At 40.8% G+C, this 13644-nt stretch overlaps 1 protein-coding gene across 6 annotated transcripts in view; it reads right to left on the reverse strand.

Annotated features, from left to right (window-relative positions):
• The window catches only part of LOC104147795 (oncostatin-M-specific receptor subunit beta), a 38046-nt gene that overhangs the window by 16060 nt on the left and 8342 nt on the right, over positions 1-13644 (reverse strand). For 5 of the 6 annotated variants that reach the window (XM_068924725.1, XM_068924727.1, XM_068924729.1 and 2 more), the window contains 5 exons: positions 12352-12444; positions 5960-6123; positions 3106-3265; positions 1170-1460; positions 399-528 (listed from right to left, as the gene is read on the reverse strand). In XM_068924725.1, the coding sequence (XP_068780826.1) occupies positions 399-528; positions 1170-1460; positions 3106-3265; positions 5960-6123; positions 12352-12412 (806 nt within the window). In that variant the 5' untranslated portion in view covers positions 12413-12444. Of the gene's footprint in view, positions 1-398; positions 529-1169; positions 1461-3105; positions 3266-5959; positions 6124-12351; positions 12445-12687; positions 12826-13644 lie in introns of those variants that run through there. The other variant, XM_009680657.2, reaches the window with a different exon arrangement.

A 13644-nucleotide genomic window follows, 5' to 3' on the forward strand; every position in this document is an offset into this window, starting at 1 on the left:
ATACTAGTTATCTTTTGTTTATGCTACCCAATAAATAACTACTTTATACTTCTAAGTTACGTATATCCTGCTTCCAGAGTGTCTTCATGCCTCGCTAAGGATACCCAAACTGACCAAAAGGAAGTGTTATAACACCCTGAATCAAGCAGAGGCTGATCTGATGGACCCGCAACTTTGTTGCAGCTAGTCAGAGTTATATCAGAGCAGTTATAATTCAGAGCAGTTCTGTACTTCTCAACTTTTAATAAAAGTGCTGATCAATGAGCTGGAAAGAGGCAGGCAGCTAATTGCAACGTGGATTAAAAAAAACATTTCCACAGATTTTAAAGAACAGAAAGAACTTGACTGTTGTTCTGTACAGCACAGACCAGAGTTAATATAACTATGAGAAGACTTACTCTTCAAACAAAGTGTATTTTGTTGAATGACGTCCATAGAGGTAAGTGTCTCCTCCTCGGCTCCAAGTACATATTACTGTTTTCATGTCTTGAGTTTGGCAGGAAAAATCATTAGGTGTATCAGGCGGTTCTTGTCGGGGGGGGGAAACAACAAAAAGCCAACAGCATGGCAGTTAAGGCAAACATCATCGATACTCTTACTATATTAACAAACTACAAACAATCAATGTGGACAAAGCCTGGTTTACCACAGATGTTATTATTTCAACGGTACTTATTCAATGACCACTCCATAGAGGAAATCAGAACCAAACCATAAGTTAATTGCATTCCAAACTCTTCTGTAGCTAATTACTTTTTGTTAAGTTAATAGACTAATTTATCTGTATGGTTTTCTACACATAAAACTTACTCCCATGCTCGGAAGCGGGGGCTGTGTTGCGTTTTACTACCTGCACACAGACAATTAAGCTGGACTCCTAAACAGGTATATTTATTAAATCACTCACTCGTTCAGATTCATTTTGTGAATTCATCCCATGACATGTTTAAAAAGACAAGTTCTATTCTGTAATGTTTTCTACATGCAAGTGAATTTACAGAGCTAAAGTCAGACATCCAGCAGAGCTCAGCTTGACATAACAGGACAGTGCCAACTTACAACAAGTTTTTTGTCCCTCCCCTCCTCCCCCCCCCCCCCCCCCCCCCCCCAAAGTCATTCTTGACTTAATAGCAACAGGAAAAGAGAACTGAACTAAAGCATGCACTTACTACCCACAAAGAAAACTGTACGACTGTAGCATTTCTCTTTTTCCTCTTCTTTGCAAGACGCCTGACAGTACACTGTGATTTGAGGCACTTCTTGATGTGCCACATTTTTCACAGTGAGCAGTCCAATTTGACTGTTTGTGCGACTGAAATTATGAGCAGTTGGAGATAAAAAGAACTCCTTAATGATTTGACCTTTCCTTCCGATGCAGCAAAGAGTGATGTCAAAGCCTTCCTCTACAACTTTTTCATCTGGAAAGATCTGTAGTCCACCGTTATTTGAAGCGTCCAGGCCTGCAAATTAACACACAATACAGCATTTCAAAATCTGCTCAGGGTGGGATTTCAATCTAACTACATAACTGAGCATTTACACATGCATCTGCTCATGTTATATTATCCATTCATGCACTTTCATATAGTATTCTTCTCCATGCAGGGATCAGTTAGATATGTAAGCATACCTAAATTTATGTTAAACCCATTCACGTACAACGTAGTCCAACAAACTATCTGACAGAGTCCTAAATACAGCTCACTGCCTTTTACTTAGGGGAAACAAAGAGTGTGCGTTCAAGAACTGCCCTTACAGATGAATACTGCCTCCTGCACCTGTGAACAGCCTGAAGCTTACAGCCAAAATACCTGCTCTTGCAGACTTTGAGCAGGGGACTGGAAATAGGCTGTGTTCTGAACGTGTCAGAGCCCAGCTAAGAGGAGTGAACATTGTATGAACCAGGAAACTCAAACTGGAATGATATTTCTGTGGCTTTCAATGTTGGACTCTCTCCTCGATGTAAAAACAAAAGTGGGATTTAAGAGACTCACAGGCTTTTGGATAGGTTGGAGATAAAATACAGCCTGAAGGATGGATTCATTACCTTTCAGAGAGCTCTGAATCAGGTCTGTAATGTGGGATCAGTTGGTGACAAGTGAACAGTGTTTTTGATCCCTATCCAATCTCAATTAAAAAATAAGATTTCCAGGATTGACGTTAGTGAGACTGAAAGGGGAGTCTTGCATTCCATCTCCCATCATACAAAGTGCAGAGTAGGGCAATTTATGCGCCACAGTCCAAGTATACACACCTGTGCTTCTTTTACTACCTCAAACTGTTGCCAATCCAAACAAGAATAATGCTCCTTTACAAAATCATTGCAACCATTTTTTGCTGAAGCACAGTTATGCATTTTGTTTAAATGACTTAAATTCCCTGGAAAACAAGCTGTTCTAGTAAGACATGTTGTAATACGAAAGAAAACTGTTTCTTGCTGTATCATTTGATTACCTTATTATTCCACCCCTGTATGCTCTCATATAACTCACAGAAGTTCATTCCAAGTGACATAAGCAGCTGACTTGCTCCTCCCTCTCTGCTTCTTTGATACTAAGCAGAGCTATGATCCCAAGACAAAAGAAACATTCAAGCATCAGATGATGCATCCACAGCTGCGCATTTCCTCTCCTCACCCCAGTCTGACCCAGTGATAACCATGGCTACATCCAAGGCCCCTGCCTTGGGGAAAAGTGCAAGTCAAGTGAGCAGGCCAAAGCAGCCTTCAGACTTGCACCGTTCGATGTGATATCAAAAGAGATTCCACAGAATACAAAAAAAAAAATAAAAATCTACGCAAATCCAAGTTCCCATACCACTCAATGTACTGCGTTATTTTAATGTGTGAGCAAGAAAAGCTCTAAAACTTCTCACCTACTATCTGAGAATGACAGTCTGCAAACCAAGACAAAAGCTGAAGTATTACTATTACTGCCCGCAGAAAAGAGTTGGTCAGTGCTTACAGATGAAATGGTCCAAAAGAAATTATTGATTTGGTGTTCTCTCTCCTGAATTGATCACTATCATTAAAATCATCAGCAAATTAAAATCTAGCATTGTCCTTGAAAAAATAAAACCAATATTGCAAAGTCTTATTTTGCTCACCCAGGACAGTCTCCCACAGACTCCACTGACTCCAGATTTTTGATGTTTCTGCTTTACTCCTGATTCTCACCGAGTGTGACATACACTCCAAAGGTAAGTCCGAATCCCAGTTCCAATGAAGAGGCTCTCCTGATTTGTCAAGTGTGACATTATGAAACTCCTATAAACAAGGGCCAGTCAGGCAGAGTATGAAAATCACAGCAATGCGTAGATACTTACTTTGGAATTAGTCAAACACAGAGAGAGAGAAAGCAAGCTCAAAGGAAGAAAACGCTTTTGAAAACATCAGTCTTTGAAATCCATGCTGCCACATGTGATCTCATATTCTCAGAGGTCTAAGAAACTGCTTACAAAACTGCACCAGCAATGGTGTAGTGACTGACATGCTGGTGAGACTACTTGATGATAACAACATAACTGGGCGTCAGGCCTTGCTTCTCGAGAACCGGACTCACTTTCAGTAGGTTACTCATGCCTGCTGTTAACAGCAGTCTGCATATACATGCTGCTGTCTGGAGGTGCACCTTGTCTAACGCTCTGGGTTACGTATCTCTGGTGCCGGCACGCATCTGCATTGACCAAGGAATTACACAGATATTACCTCATTGTAGTTCTGAGGCACAGAGGCTGCCGACAGTACCACCAGCGAAAAGCAGAAGAAGAAAGTACCTGCTGGTTTCCCCAAAATGCTTCACTGTATTAATATGCATATGCAAGAAACATGAAAAAATATTCAAGCACGTTAGAGATCCAGAAAGCTAATAGGAGAAGAACAGCCTAAAGTATAAAATGGAATTGAAAAACTGCTGAGTGCAGAACGCTCTGTAATTTGGGAAATGTTTTTATATTGAGTTATATCAATGCAGACAAAGAGCAAAAAAAGTAAATGCTCTGCTGTGCTCTTAGAGAAAATACCTTGCAAATCCCTCTCAGCACGTAGCTGCTCAGGCCTATGGTTCAATGGGCTGTACTAATACTCAGCCCTGCAACTTAGACGAACAAGGGCACCAAACAGTCGCACAGATATGGATGAAAAGGTAGCCCAAGTGTGAATCTTTCCTGGCATGAAAGCCCATAAGAAGCAGGAAGAAAGGGCTCAAGACATTTATATTAATGGCCTGTAATTAAAAATACATTTCAGAACAGAGTAAAAATGCAGTACTTCTAAAAGCAACTGTGCCAGATTCTCAGAATGGAGATCAATGATGCTCCAGTGAGCTGTACCAGAGCTCTGGCTCACACTGACAACTACGATTCTGCTCTCCATTACTGCTTTCCACCAGCAACATCTGCGCTTTCACAATAGCATTACTCTGAGAGACATTCTGCAATCATTTCACAATTTAACTTCTGAATTATAGCACTGAGGAATTTATCTGCTGCTTTCAAAGTCACATAGACTGTACATGCTTTGGCGTGAGCAGATTCAGAGTTTTGTTATTGGTATACATTCTTAACAATAACACAGAAACAAACGCATTCCCGTGTGGCAGTGACATCCAAAATATCCTATTTATTTTCCAAGTCGTGTTTATTATGAGTACCAGCACAGACTATGTCCTTGGATTGCATAGCTCTTTCTTTCTTCCTGCAAATTAACAGAGTTTGTTCGAAGAGCACTCCGAACAACCATGTGATTGTTCGGAGCTACGTGACCCCATTTTCCAATTTCAGGGTTAGATCTATTCACGAGGTGTTAGAAATCCTACCCCTTCTATCAAGGTGGCCAAAATCTTCTGAACTACATACAGCTCTTCTGCAGTGAAGCTGAGGATCTTCAAACTCAGAGAGACTAAATACTGCTAACTGGCTGATTAGCAGTAAGGACTCTTTTAAACACTGTCCGTCTTATTTTCTTGACTCTTGTTGGTTTCAGGGGGAAAAAAAAAAAAGCCCTTCTCTGCTTTATATTCCTCCTCACAAATAGCACCTTTAAATGAGTTATAACAGTTCTCCAGCTTTACTAGGTTTTAACATATGTATTTAATATTCTTCCACAGTTAGATCAGCAGATGACTCATAAAAAGTTGCAATATCCATAAAGCCTGCATTTAATTCCCCAAAGATTTTGTCAGATCCAAAGGAGAGGAAAAATTTCTTGTGATACAGCAGTTCTCACAGTAAAGTCACGGACTGGTGAAAAAAATCAGGAGAAGGCTTAAGCCAAAAGAATTTGGGTGTTCATATCTTCACCTCTCGAGAAAATCTGGCTGGTTCAGGTGATAAGGAGGGCTGAGACTTGCCAGAAGAGACACCACTACCTTCTTCCCTAAGCACTGGATATAAGGTGATTGCTAGCAGGGCCAAGCCCAGGCCTTATACAGCCTGGCTCACATTGAGACTATCCTGTTTGCTTCCTAAGACGAGAAGGGTTGCAACAACACATGACTCATGCTCAATTAGACACTAGTGAGGGGTAGTAACCATGCCACAAAAGGATAACTACTTGTCTGCATTAGGAGCAAAGGAGGAATTTTTCTGGGATGCTCCTCAGGGAACCCGCACCTTTGAAGGGGAATGGAGGCCTTTAAATTCAGATCTCCTAAGTCTGCCCACCACAGTCCCTGAATAAGGATATACAAGGCATATCTACACTCTGCAGAGGCAAAAATGACTTCCTCATCTGAGCCAATGTTTTGTTTTCACAAAAACTGGGCAAAACATTAGGCCAAGCCTGGCACCTAGTGAAATATGGAGGTATTTCTATTACAGCTTTGAATATACTATGCTATAAATGGTAAAACTATACAACAGAGCAACCTGTATATGCATCTGAACGTTTGATTTTCCTTCAGATTCATCTATATTGCAGACATCTAAAATACCCTTTTTTTTTTTGTTTAAATACACTTACTGTCCACACAATAGTATTTTCTTCTGTTCGGCTGACTTGTATTTCAAAAGACATCGAAAGCTCAGCATCATGCGCTGACTTGCCGACATCCCATTCCACCAGCAGACGCTGAAGAGGCAAATCTTTGGAAACACTAAGGTACGTTACTGGAAACACAAGGGATTCTAGAAGCAGAAAAAAAGGATACAAAAATATTAATAGTTGTGTAAGCTTCAATCCTTCAAGTGTGTTTAAGCCACAACAGACCAACATTGCATGCCAGTTTTCTCAAGGGAGCCATTAGTCAAGGCAGTGGAGCAAGCAGTATGACATGCTAGACTCCGCTCCCATCTCTGACACTGACTCCCTCACAGTCCAACAGAGAGAGCAAAGGAGAGTTCTGAAGAAAAACCCAGACCCTAAAGGAAAAACACTGTAATCCCATTATCATAAGCAAAAATTAAATTAAGCCATTGCTAAGTACCTTCCCAAAGCCCACTCGGATTGTGCATCTTTCCCAGGTTATGCAGGGTGTGGGTCCTTTTGAGTATATACGTTATGTTTACCATATTGATAAGGCAGATATGATAAAACAGTGCTTAGAAACAAAATAGGTTCCACACCTATTAATTTAGTTAATGAAAGCTGGGTATTTGAAAAGGAAAGATAAAAGAGTTTCCCTTCACTAGCTAGCTCAGACCACAGTCTGAGCTGTGGCACATTACTGGTTGCTCTACACAGAGCTTAGGTCCTTAAATCAGGGCTGTGGATTCTTCTACTGGAATCAGACACCTACCTATAATGGCACTTCCATCGCTTTGTGAGCCTAGGTTTAATCCATCAGTCAGACTAAACTCCCGGCTGGCGTTAGGAAAAGAAAGGTTCCATGAGCCGACAAGCCCACACCGAAAAGTAGAGATCACCTTATGAGTAGTCCCCCTTTTCGGGGGGGGGGGGGGGGGGGGAGGGAACACCTGCTTTGTTCCCCTCCTCAAAAGATAACTTTTAGAAGAGAAGAAATAGGGCACTCACTGACTTATATCTTCTCCTCTTCCTGAAAAAAACATGCCAAGCTTGATCTGGTTGTTAATGAAGCTAAAGAACTGAAATGTCCAAGTCACCAAGTTTTTTCTTTTGCCACAGTTGCTTTCCACGTTGTTTCTGCTTGTTGTAAATGAAGGGGTCACGATGTTGATACTGACCAGGACACAGTACAGAAATCACAGAAGTAGCTGTATGTTTTAATAATGTAACTCATTCTGGGCATTCCCACTCCTTGCAGTCACAGTCCTCACAGCCAGCCTGGTCTGAGACACCTGAGCCAGCTCCTCCTTATAACTCCTCCACCTACAGTCATTTCTCACATATGTGCTTCACCCTCTGGCCTAATGATGATCTGAGACATTTAGAGAATGTTAAGGGCAAGAATGCAAGCATTCAGGAAATTTAGTCATTATGAGGTTTGGACATGCGCTGAGTACCTATATTTTGATATTGCTACCGGGGCAGCTGCTTGGACACCCAAACCCTTTTGTAATTTATCCTGCGGCACCTGCTTTGCGCTAGCATCTGTGCGGCAGTTTCTCGACGCGTGAATCTTTACATTGGCTGTAAGAAATGAAAGGCTCAAGAAAGCACAATCTCTGATCAGTCAGGGAAAGGAAAGAATACTTTACAAGCAAGTTTATTAATTATGAGAATACAGACACTGAAACCACTGAGTTGTTCATACAAGTCCAGATTGTAATTAAAGAATAAGTGGAAGAAAACTTATGTTGTACCATAGCTAACAACTTAGAAACAATACTTCCTTCTAGAGTATTTTTAGCTTTTAGCAAGTCATCTTCGATCTGTATCTTTTTAATCCATTCTATTCTGCAAGGTACTGAAAGACAAAGCAAAATGAAAACCGTATGTTTTCAATCTAGAGGAAACTACTACACCTACAAGCCATCTACAAAAGGCTTTTTCAGATGTACTTGGAGGAAGGAATCAAGGTTTCATCCTTCAGGCAATTACTCTCAGAAACAGTTGCTTGTATCCTAGAAAGTCTTGGAGGAAGAAGTATACATACACATGCATGCACACATATCTTCCTCTTCTATCAATTCTGACTTCAGCCTTAACGCTTAATTATTGGAGAAACATTTGTGAATACATGATAGCAGGATTTGGGAGAATTAGTGTCTCTTGTAAAGGAAATGTAAAGATGTTTCATATGCAGAAGTAAAATTGCCTGTTTGGCCTTGTTAATAACACGGTCCTTAAAAACAGATCTGCTGCTTAACAGTTGCTTTTGAACAGCAAAGATTAAAAAAACACTGGCCATCAGTTTTACGTTACCTTGGGGAAACCGAGCACTTACGGCAACTAGTTCACGTCTAGCATTGAATAAATAAAATGGAAGCCCTGAGAGTGAACTTCACTTGCCTAAATGATGAGGGAGCAGCACTTTTAGGTCTTCCTGGAAAACAGAACTATTGTTAGCTCCACTGCCAAGGACTGACCAGACAGAGAGCCAGAGCAACCAATGCAATGAAGTGAGCCACAAAACTAACTGAGGAAGGAAAGGATCTTATGATATTTTGGGAACATATGACAAGACACACTTCATCTCCCATACTCCACAGGCTTTGACCATCAAAACAAGATAACCAGGTTCTAGTGCCTGAGATCTCACTGCTGTGCAAGAACTTACCAGGTACTAATCCGCTAGCGACAGCCATGGTAGCAAGCGTAAAGATGGTGTTTGGCTGTTAAAATCCCACGTATGCTAAGGAATCCACTGTAAAGTTATTCTTCTTCAGTATACAGTCCTGGCTTGCTCGTTCTTTGGTCAGCCTGTACCTACATCACCCTGTTATCTGAAGCGCTATGTACGAAGCCTATGAGGGGATCTCATTCCGTGTACACAAAATGTGGCTGATCTCAGGCTCTGGGACCTTACCGTTCCTGTTTTTAACTTCTGCAATGCTGAAGCAGCTGGATGGAAACAGATGAGCCCAACACAAAGAAACAAACCTAAAGGAAGGGATCTGGCAAGTCTCGCTGTGAAAATCAGAGGCGCAAAGCAACTCTCCGGGAAACCTAACAAATACACCAGGAAACAAAAGCCAGCTAGTTTGCAGAAACCTTTCCTATGGCCAGATGGGAAAACAGGCTGTTGGTGAGCAAACACTCTGTGAGTGACCCTCCTTCTCTTTACCACTCCCTGTGGCCTCTCATATCCTCCTCATAAGGGGAACGGTTTGGTTTCCCAATCAGAATGAACCCGAACCTCACAGATAGATCTAGCATCATCTATACAGAAACTGTCGCCCTCCTGAATCCTCATTACTCCTCAGCAGGGAGAACAGAAAGAGTAAGAAAAGGACTCATTTTAGATATTCTTGGAAGGCAAAAAGTTGTAAAATTGTTTTAAATCTCTCATCTGCTTTGTGAGATTCACCAGAGGCAAGTCAGAAACTGCTGTTCAGTCATACAGACTGGACAGGCAGCCAAAACAGAAACTGAAGAGCACCCCAAGAAAGTGTCCCAGAGGGCTCCACCCCTGCGTACATTGTTAGGGAGAAGCTGTCTACAACATCTGTTTATCATTAAGCCAGATGACAACATGGGATGACAACATGCTGCATGACTTGATGTTACTCCCATTGACCATGCCTTTAGCATGTTAATACAAACTAACAAGTCTTCCAAACTGAAATACAGAGGATTTGGTTGACCAGGACAGTACTAGTACAGTACCTGCCTGCCATATTTTACATTTTGCTGGGTTTTTTTTGCTTCCCAGTTTTTAAATACAGATTTTTTTTTCTTTTTAATTCTGAGTTTTCAGGGCTTCCAAGTACCCAGAAATACAATCCACAGCTTTAACAATTGAACTTACTAGCTAAACTTGGGAGGCTAAAGCTGAACACTTACTTGTAGCTAGGTTCAAGCATGGAAGTCAGATTTTTCAAAGCTCCTTTATAGAATACCAAAGCCAGAACGCTTAGATGCCCTACAGTTCTGACAGGCTGGCAACGGGCATGCCTAAACACATGATAAATTGGTTTGGACAACAGTTTGAAGAAGACCTATGTAATTTTCCAGACTTGACCTTTAAACCGAGTATGCTACTGATATAATAGGCTTGTCAAAGAGAAAAATATGATACCTTATAGCTGTTCTCTAATAAGGTTTAGAAATCCAGGTTTTGATAAAATTACTATGGTTGCTTCATACAGAACTAAATCATGTCTCTTTTATGACAGTTTAAAAACTTTTTCTTCCAGAGAACTCAAATTTTTGTGGGCGCTATGAGGAGGTAGGTAGGCTGTGCAATTGAAACCTTACAGACTTGCGTAATCTGCCCATGTAAATGAGCTAAAGCTGCAACATGCAACCCTCTCTTCTCCCCAGAAACATAAACAAATTGCTCTTTAGGTATAACTGACTCTCTGTACTTAGAGACCCTCCTTCCCACGCCAAGTCCAAAACCTCACATCAGGCAGCCCTAATACCTCTTAAAATAATCACCCCTGTCTGCGCTACAGTTCCTTCATGACAAATCTCCTGAGTCTGAGACAGAAAGAGACTGCCTTTCTTCAGTGCAGGGAGAAACTCAAGCCTCAGTCTTGCCATAGTAAAGTGGCTCAGCACTTCCTTCTAGTAGATATAACTCTAAGCTGAGAGTTAACAAGTTACACAACACAGAGGGCAAGTCTGCCTGCTTTGAGAAACACAGCTGGAGAAAAGTAGAAAAAGAGCTCCTGTCCATTTGACAGTGCTGCTATGAAGATATATTAAACAACGTATGGTAGCATAAAAACAGGCAGAAGAAAAGTTACTGTATGCTAGCTCAACTATTAGCTAATGAAACTACAGGTTAGTTGTAAAAGATTCTAAAAGTACTAAATCTTGCATGGTTCCCTCACACCTCTACTTCCTCCTTCAGGGTGCATCATTAAAGGAAATCCCTGCTTATCTTCCAAATTTTCCTGATCCCCTTTTCTTCTCCTTCCCCAGGCAATTCTATTTGCAAGTGTCCCTACCATGTCTATTGTAACGATGAGCTTGCCTCCCTCTTTTATATTCTTCTCTCAAGTTTATGCTCTTCAGAGCCTGGCATAATAAAGTCCAGAGCACTCATCAGGGCCTATAGACATTACCACAGTACCAAAAAAAAAAAAAAAACCCAGAAGAAACAATATAACTAAGGACTCTTCTAGAGGCCAAGACCCTGAAAATCACTGAGGAATTTAAAGAGTTTTGCAGTATAATTTACATATGTAGAAACGTTTGTGGCATTCACGGTTATAATCTATAGCTTCAGCTCCTAGGAAAGTTAAATAACTATGGCATCTTAAGGCTTGCTTTAACTTGAAAGTTAACTCAAACTAAATGAATAGCTTTTTGATTAACAACAGAGAGTAACTTTATCCCTCAACAACTGCATGTGAAAACAAGTGACAAAGTTACTGTATTGCAGCAACTGTTTGGACTTGCCTGCATTAAAAAAGTTTTGCCACTGTACGGATATTGGTAATAGAGTTTCAAAACTGAGGAACTGGCACCTTGAGTGAATGGAAAGCAAACACATGAATTTCAAGGATGAAGAGAGGAGAGAGGCAAAAAAATGTGAAACGTATATTACCCCTTCTGTAGGGTACCAAGTACATGCAAATAATAAAAAAATAAAACCCTCTCCCTCCTTCACCTTCTTAATTAACGCAGCACAATTTCTATAATGCAGACTATAGCTTCATAAATTTTGCCTTCTTAAGGGCAGTCATATAAAATCCAATTAAAAAGTTTTTGTTTTTTTTTTAAACATAGTAGAGCCATGCATGCTGCTATTACCAGAAGCAAGTGTGTAAAGAGCATTCTGGAAAGTTATCCGTATCTTCAGCTTTGTTCTCTAGAAATATGCATAGGTCCTTTTTTCTTTACATATATTAGATATGTAGCTAAAGTGCAAGAAATAAAAATCTGGTCCTGAGATTTGGTGGCACAACCAAAAAAGGAGCCAGCCGAAAAGCTGCAGTTTACATAGATAAGGCAAATAAGAAAAAGAAAGTATAGGAAAGATGTAAAAAAGCATAAAAGTTGTCAAAGAGGAAATAAATTACTTAAAAAAGAGTGAGTACAGATCAAAACCATGTAAGACATAGGGGAAACAGATAAATACACTCTGGCTTCCCAGCACTGCAAGCTATTGATTAAACGGACAACTTTCCATGATGAGATTTACAAAAGGTAATCCTACAGGTTGCTTCATCTCCTTACCAAAGAGGATAATTTGATTAAGCATGCAACTTTGCTGAATCAGAGGAGAGTTACAAATGAACCAAGTCCAAAGCTCCAGCTGTTGTAGATGCCTTCCAAAGGGGAGGGGGGGAAAAAAAAAAAAAGCAGCAAATGACACTTACCTTGATATGAGTATGCAGTCCTCAGGGAGATCAGTACTGCCAGAAACACAAAGCGATTCATCCTTCATCCACCTTTTCCTGCACCAGACAGACCTATCAGGAGAAAAGGCGTTTCTGTTTGTTTGTTTGTTTATTTTAGGAGAAATGCATGCCAGACAATAGTCCAGATATTATTACCGTATTTAAGAAAAAGAAACAACAAAGAACCCACACACACTCCAGGCAATTCATGTGAAATTCAGGAAGAATGGACACAGAATTAAAAAAATCTGTTTTTTAGGACCTGATCACAGTATAGGAAAGAATCTGCCACACTCAGAATTCCATTCAACCTACCCAAATAAAGCATAGAAAATCTTCAAAGCTTTCCCTCTGTGTATTTCCAGGGAATATTAAAGCTAAGTTTGTCTTGACATATTTTTGGCTTTCCTCCTGCACAAGTACCAAGAGATTTATCCTCACACGGAAAAAGTAGTATCAAAGTTGCTGAAGGTCTTGCAGTTTCCAGAACACGATTCAGCTCCACCCGAGAGCCTGAGTGAAGAGTCCCGCCGACCTCAGTGACGAGCATGGTTTTCAGCCAGCAGCAAGACACTGCATAGAGGGTTCCAGTTGGGTTGGAGTTGAAACGTACATCTCGAAGTCTTAGCAACTTCCTTTTCTAGAAAGACTGTCTTCTCAAGCACTGAAGAGCCCTGTCTTGCAACCCTTCCGCAACTTGCGGTCTCCCACTTCAACAGGTCAAACTCTGTTTGGCCTGCACAGTTCAGTCCTAAGGGACTGACCAACTGTCAGAGCTCGTAAGACATAGATCACCTGCAAATTCCCCAGTGTAGAAGGAAGACATACAGATAAGTCATTAAAGGGAGGAGAATGGTTAATATCAGCCACGAAACAATCAGCAGTAGTATGGTTAAAGCTCACAGGCAGAAAGGGTACAGGAGTCCAAACAACAGCAACAGGAACACAGAGAAACACAGCTATCTTGAACTTTCAGTTTCCACATTTTACATTTCTGGAGCTGTGTAGAATACTGATAAAGACAGTCTTCTACCACTACTTCCATGTCATCTACAGAGGAGATAACGGAAGCAGGAACTGCTTAGCAGAACAGATAAGGAGGGTGACCTTCTGTCTCCATTAAAGCCAAGGACAGAACATCTACTGATTTCAAAAAGGCCAGAAATTCACTCCAGAATTTCTTCCCAAAATAAAACCACAAATTTAATACCTCAGAACAGAAGATACTTGAGTTTAATGACCGTGCCTTCGATTCCCTGTATTTCTGGGAAG

This window comes from Struthio camelus, chromosome W (genome assembly GCF_040807025.1).
Source record: "Struthio camelus isolate bStrCam1 chromosome W, bStrCam1.hap1, whole genome shotgun sequence".
NCBI lineage: Eukaryota > Metazoa > Chordata > Aves > Struthioniformes > Struthionidae > Struthio > Struthio camelus.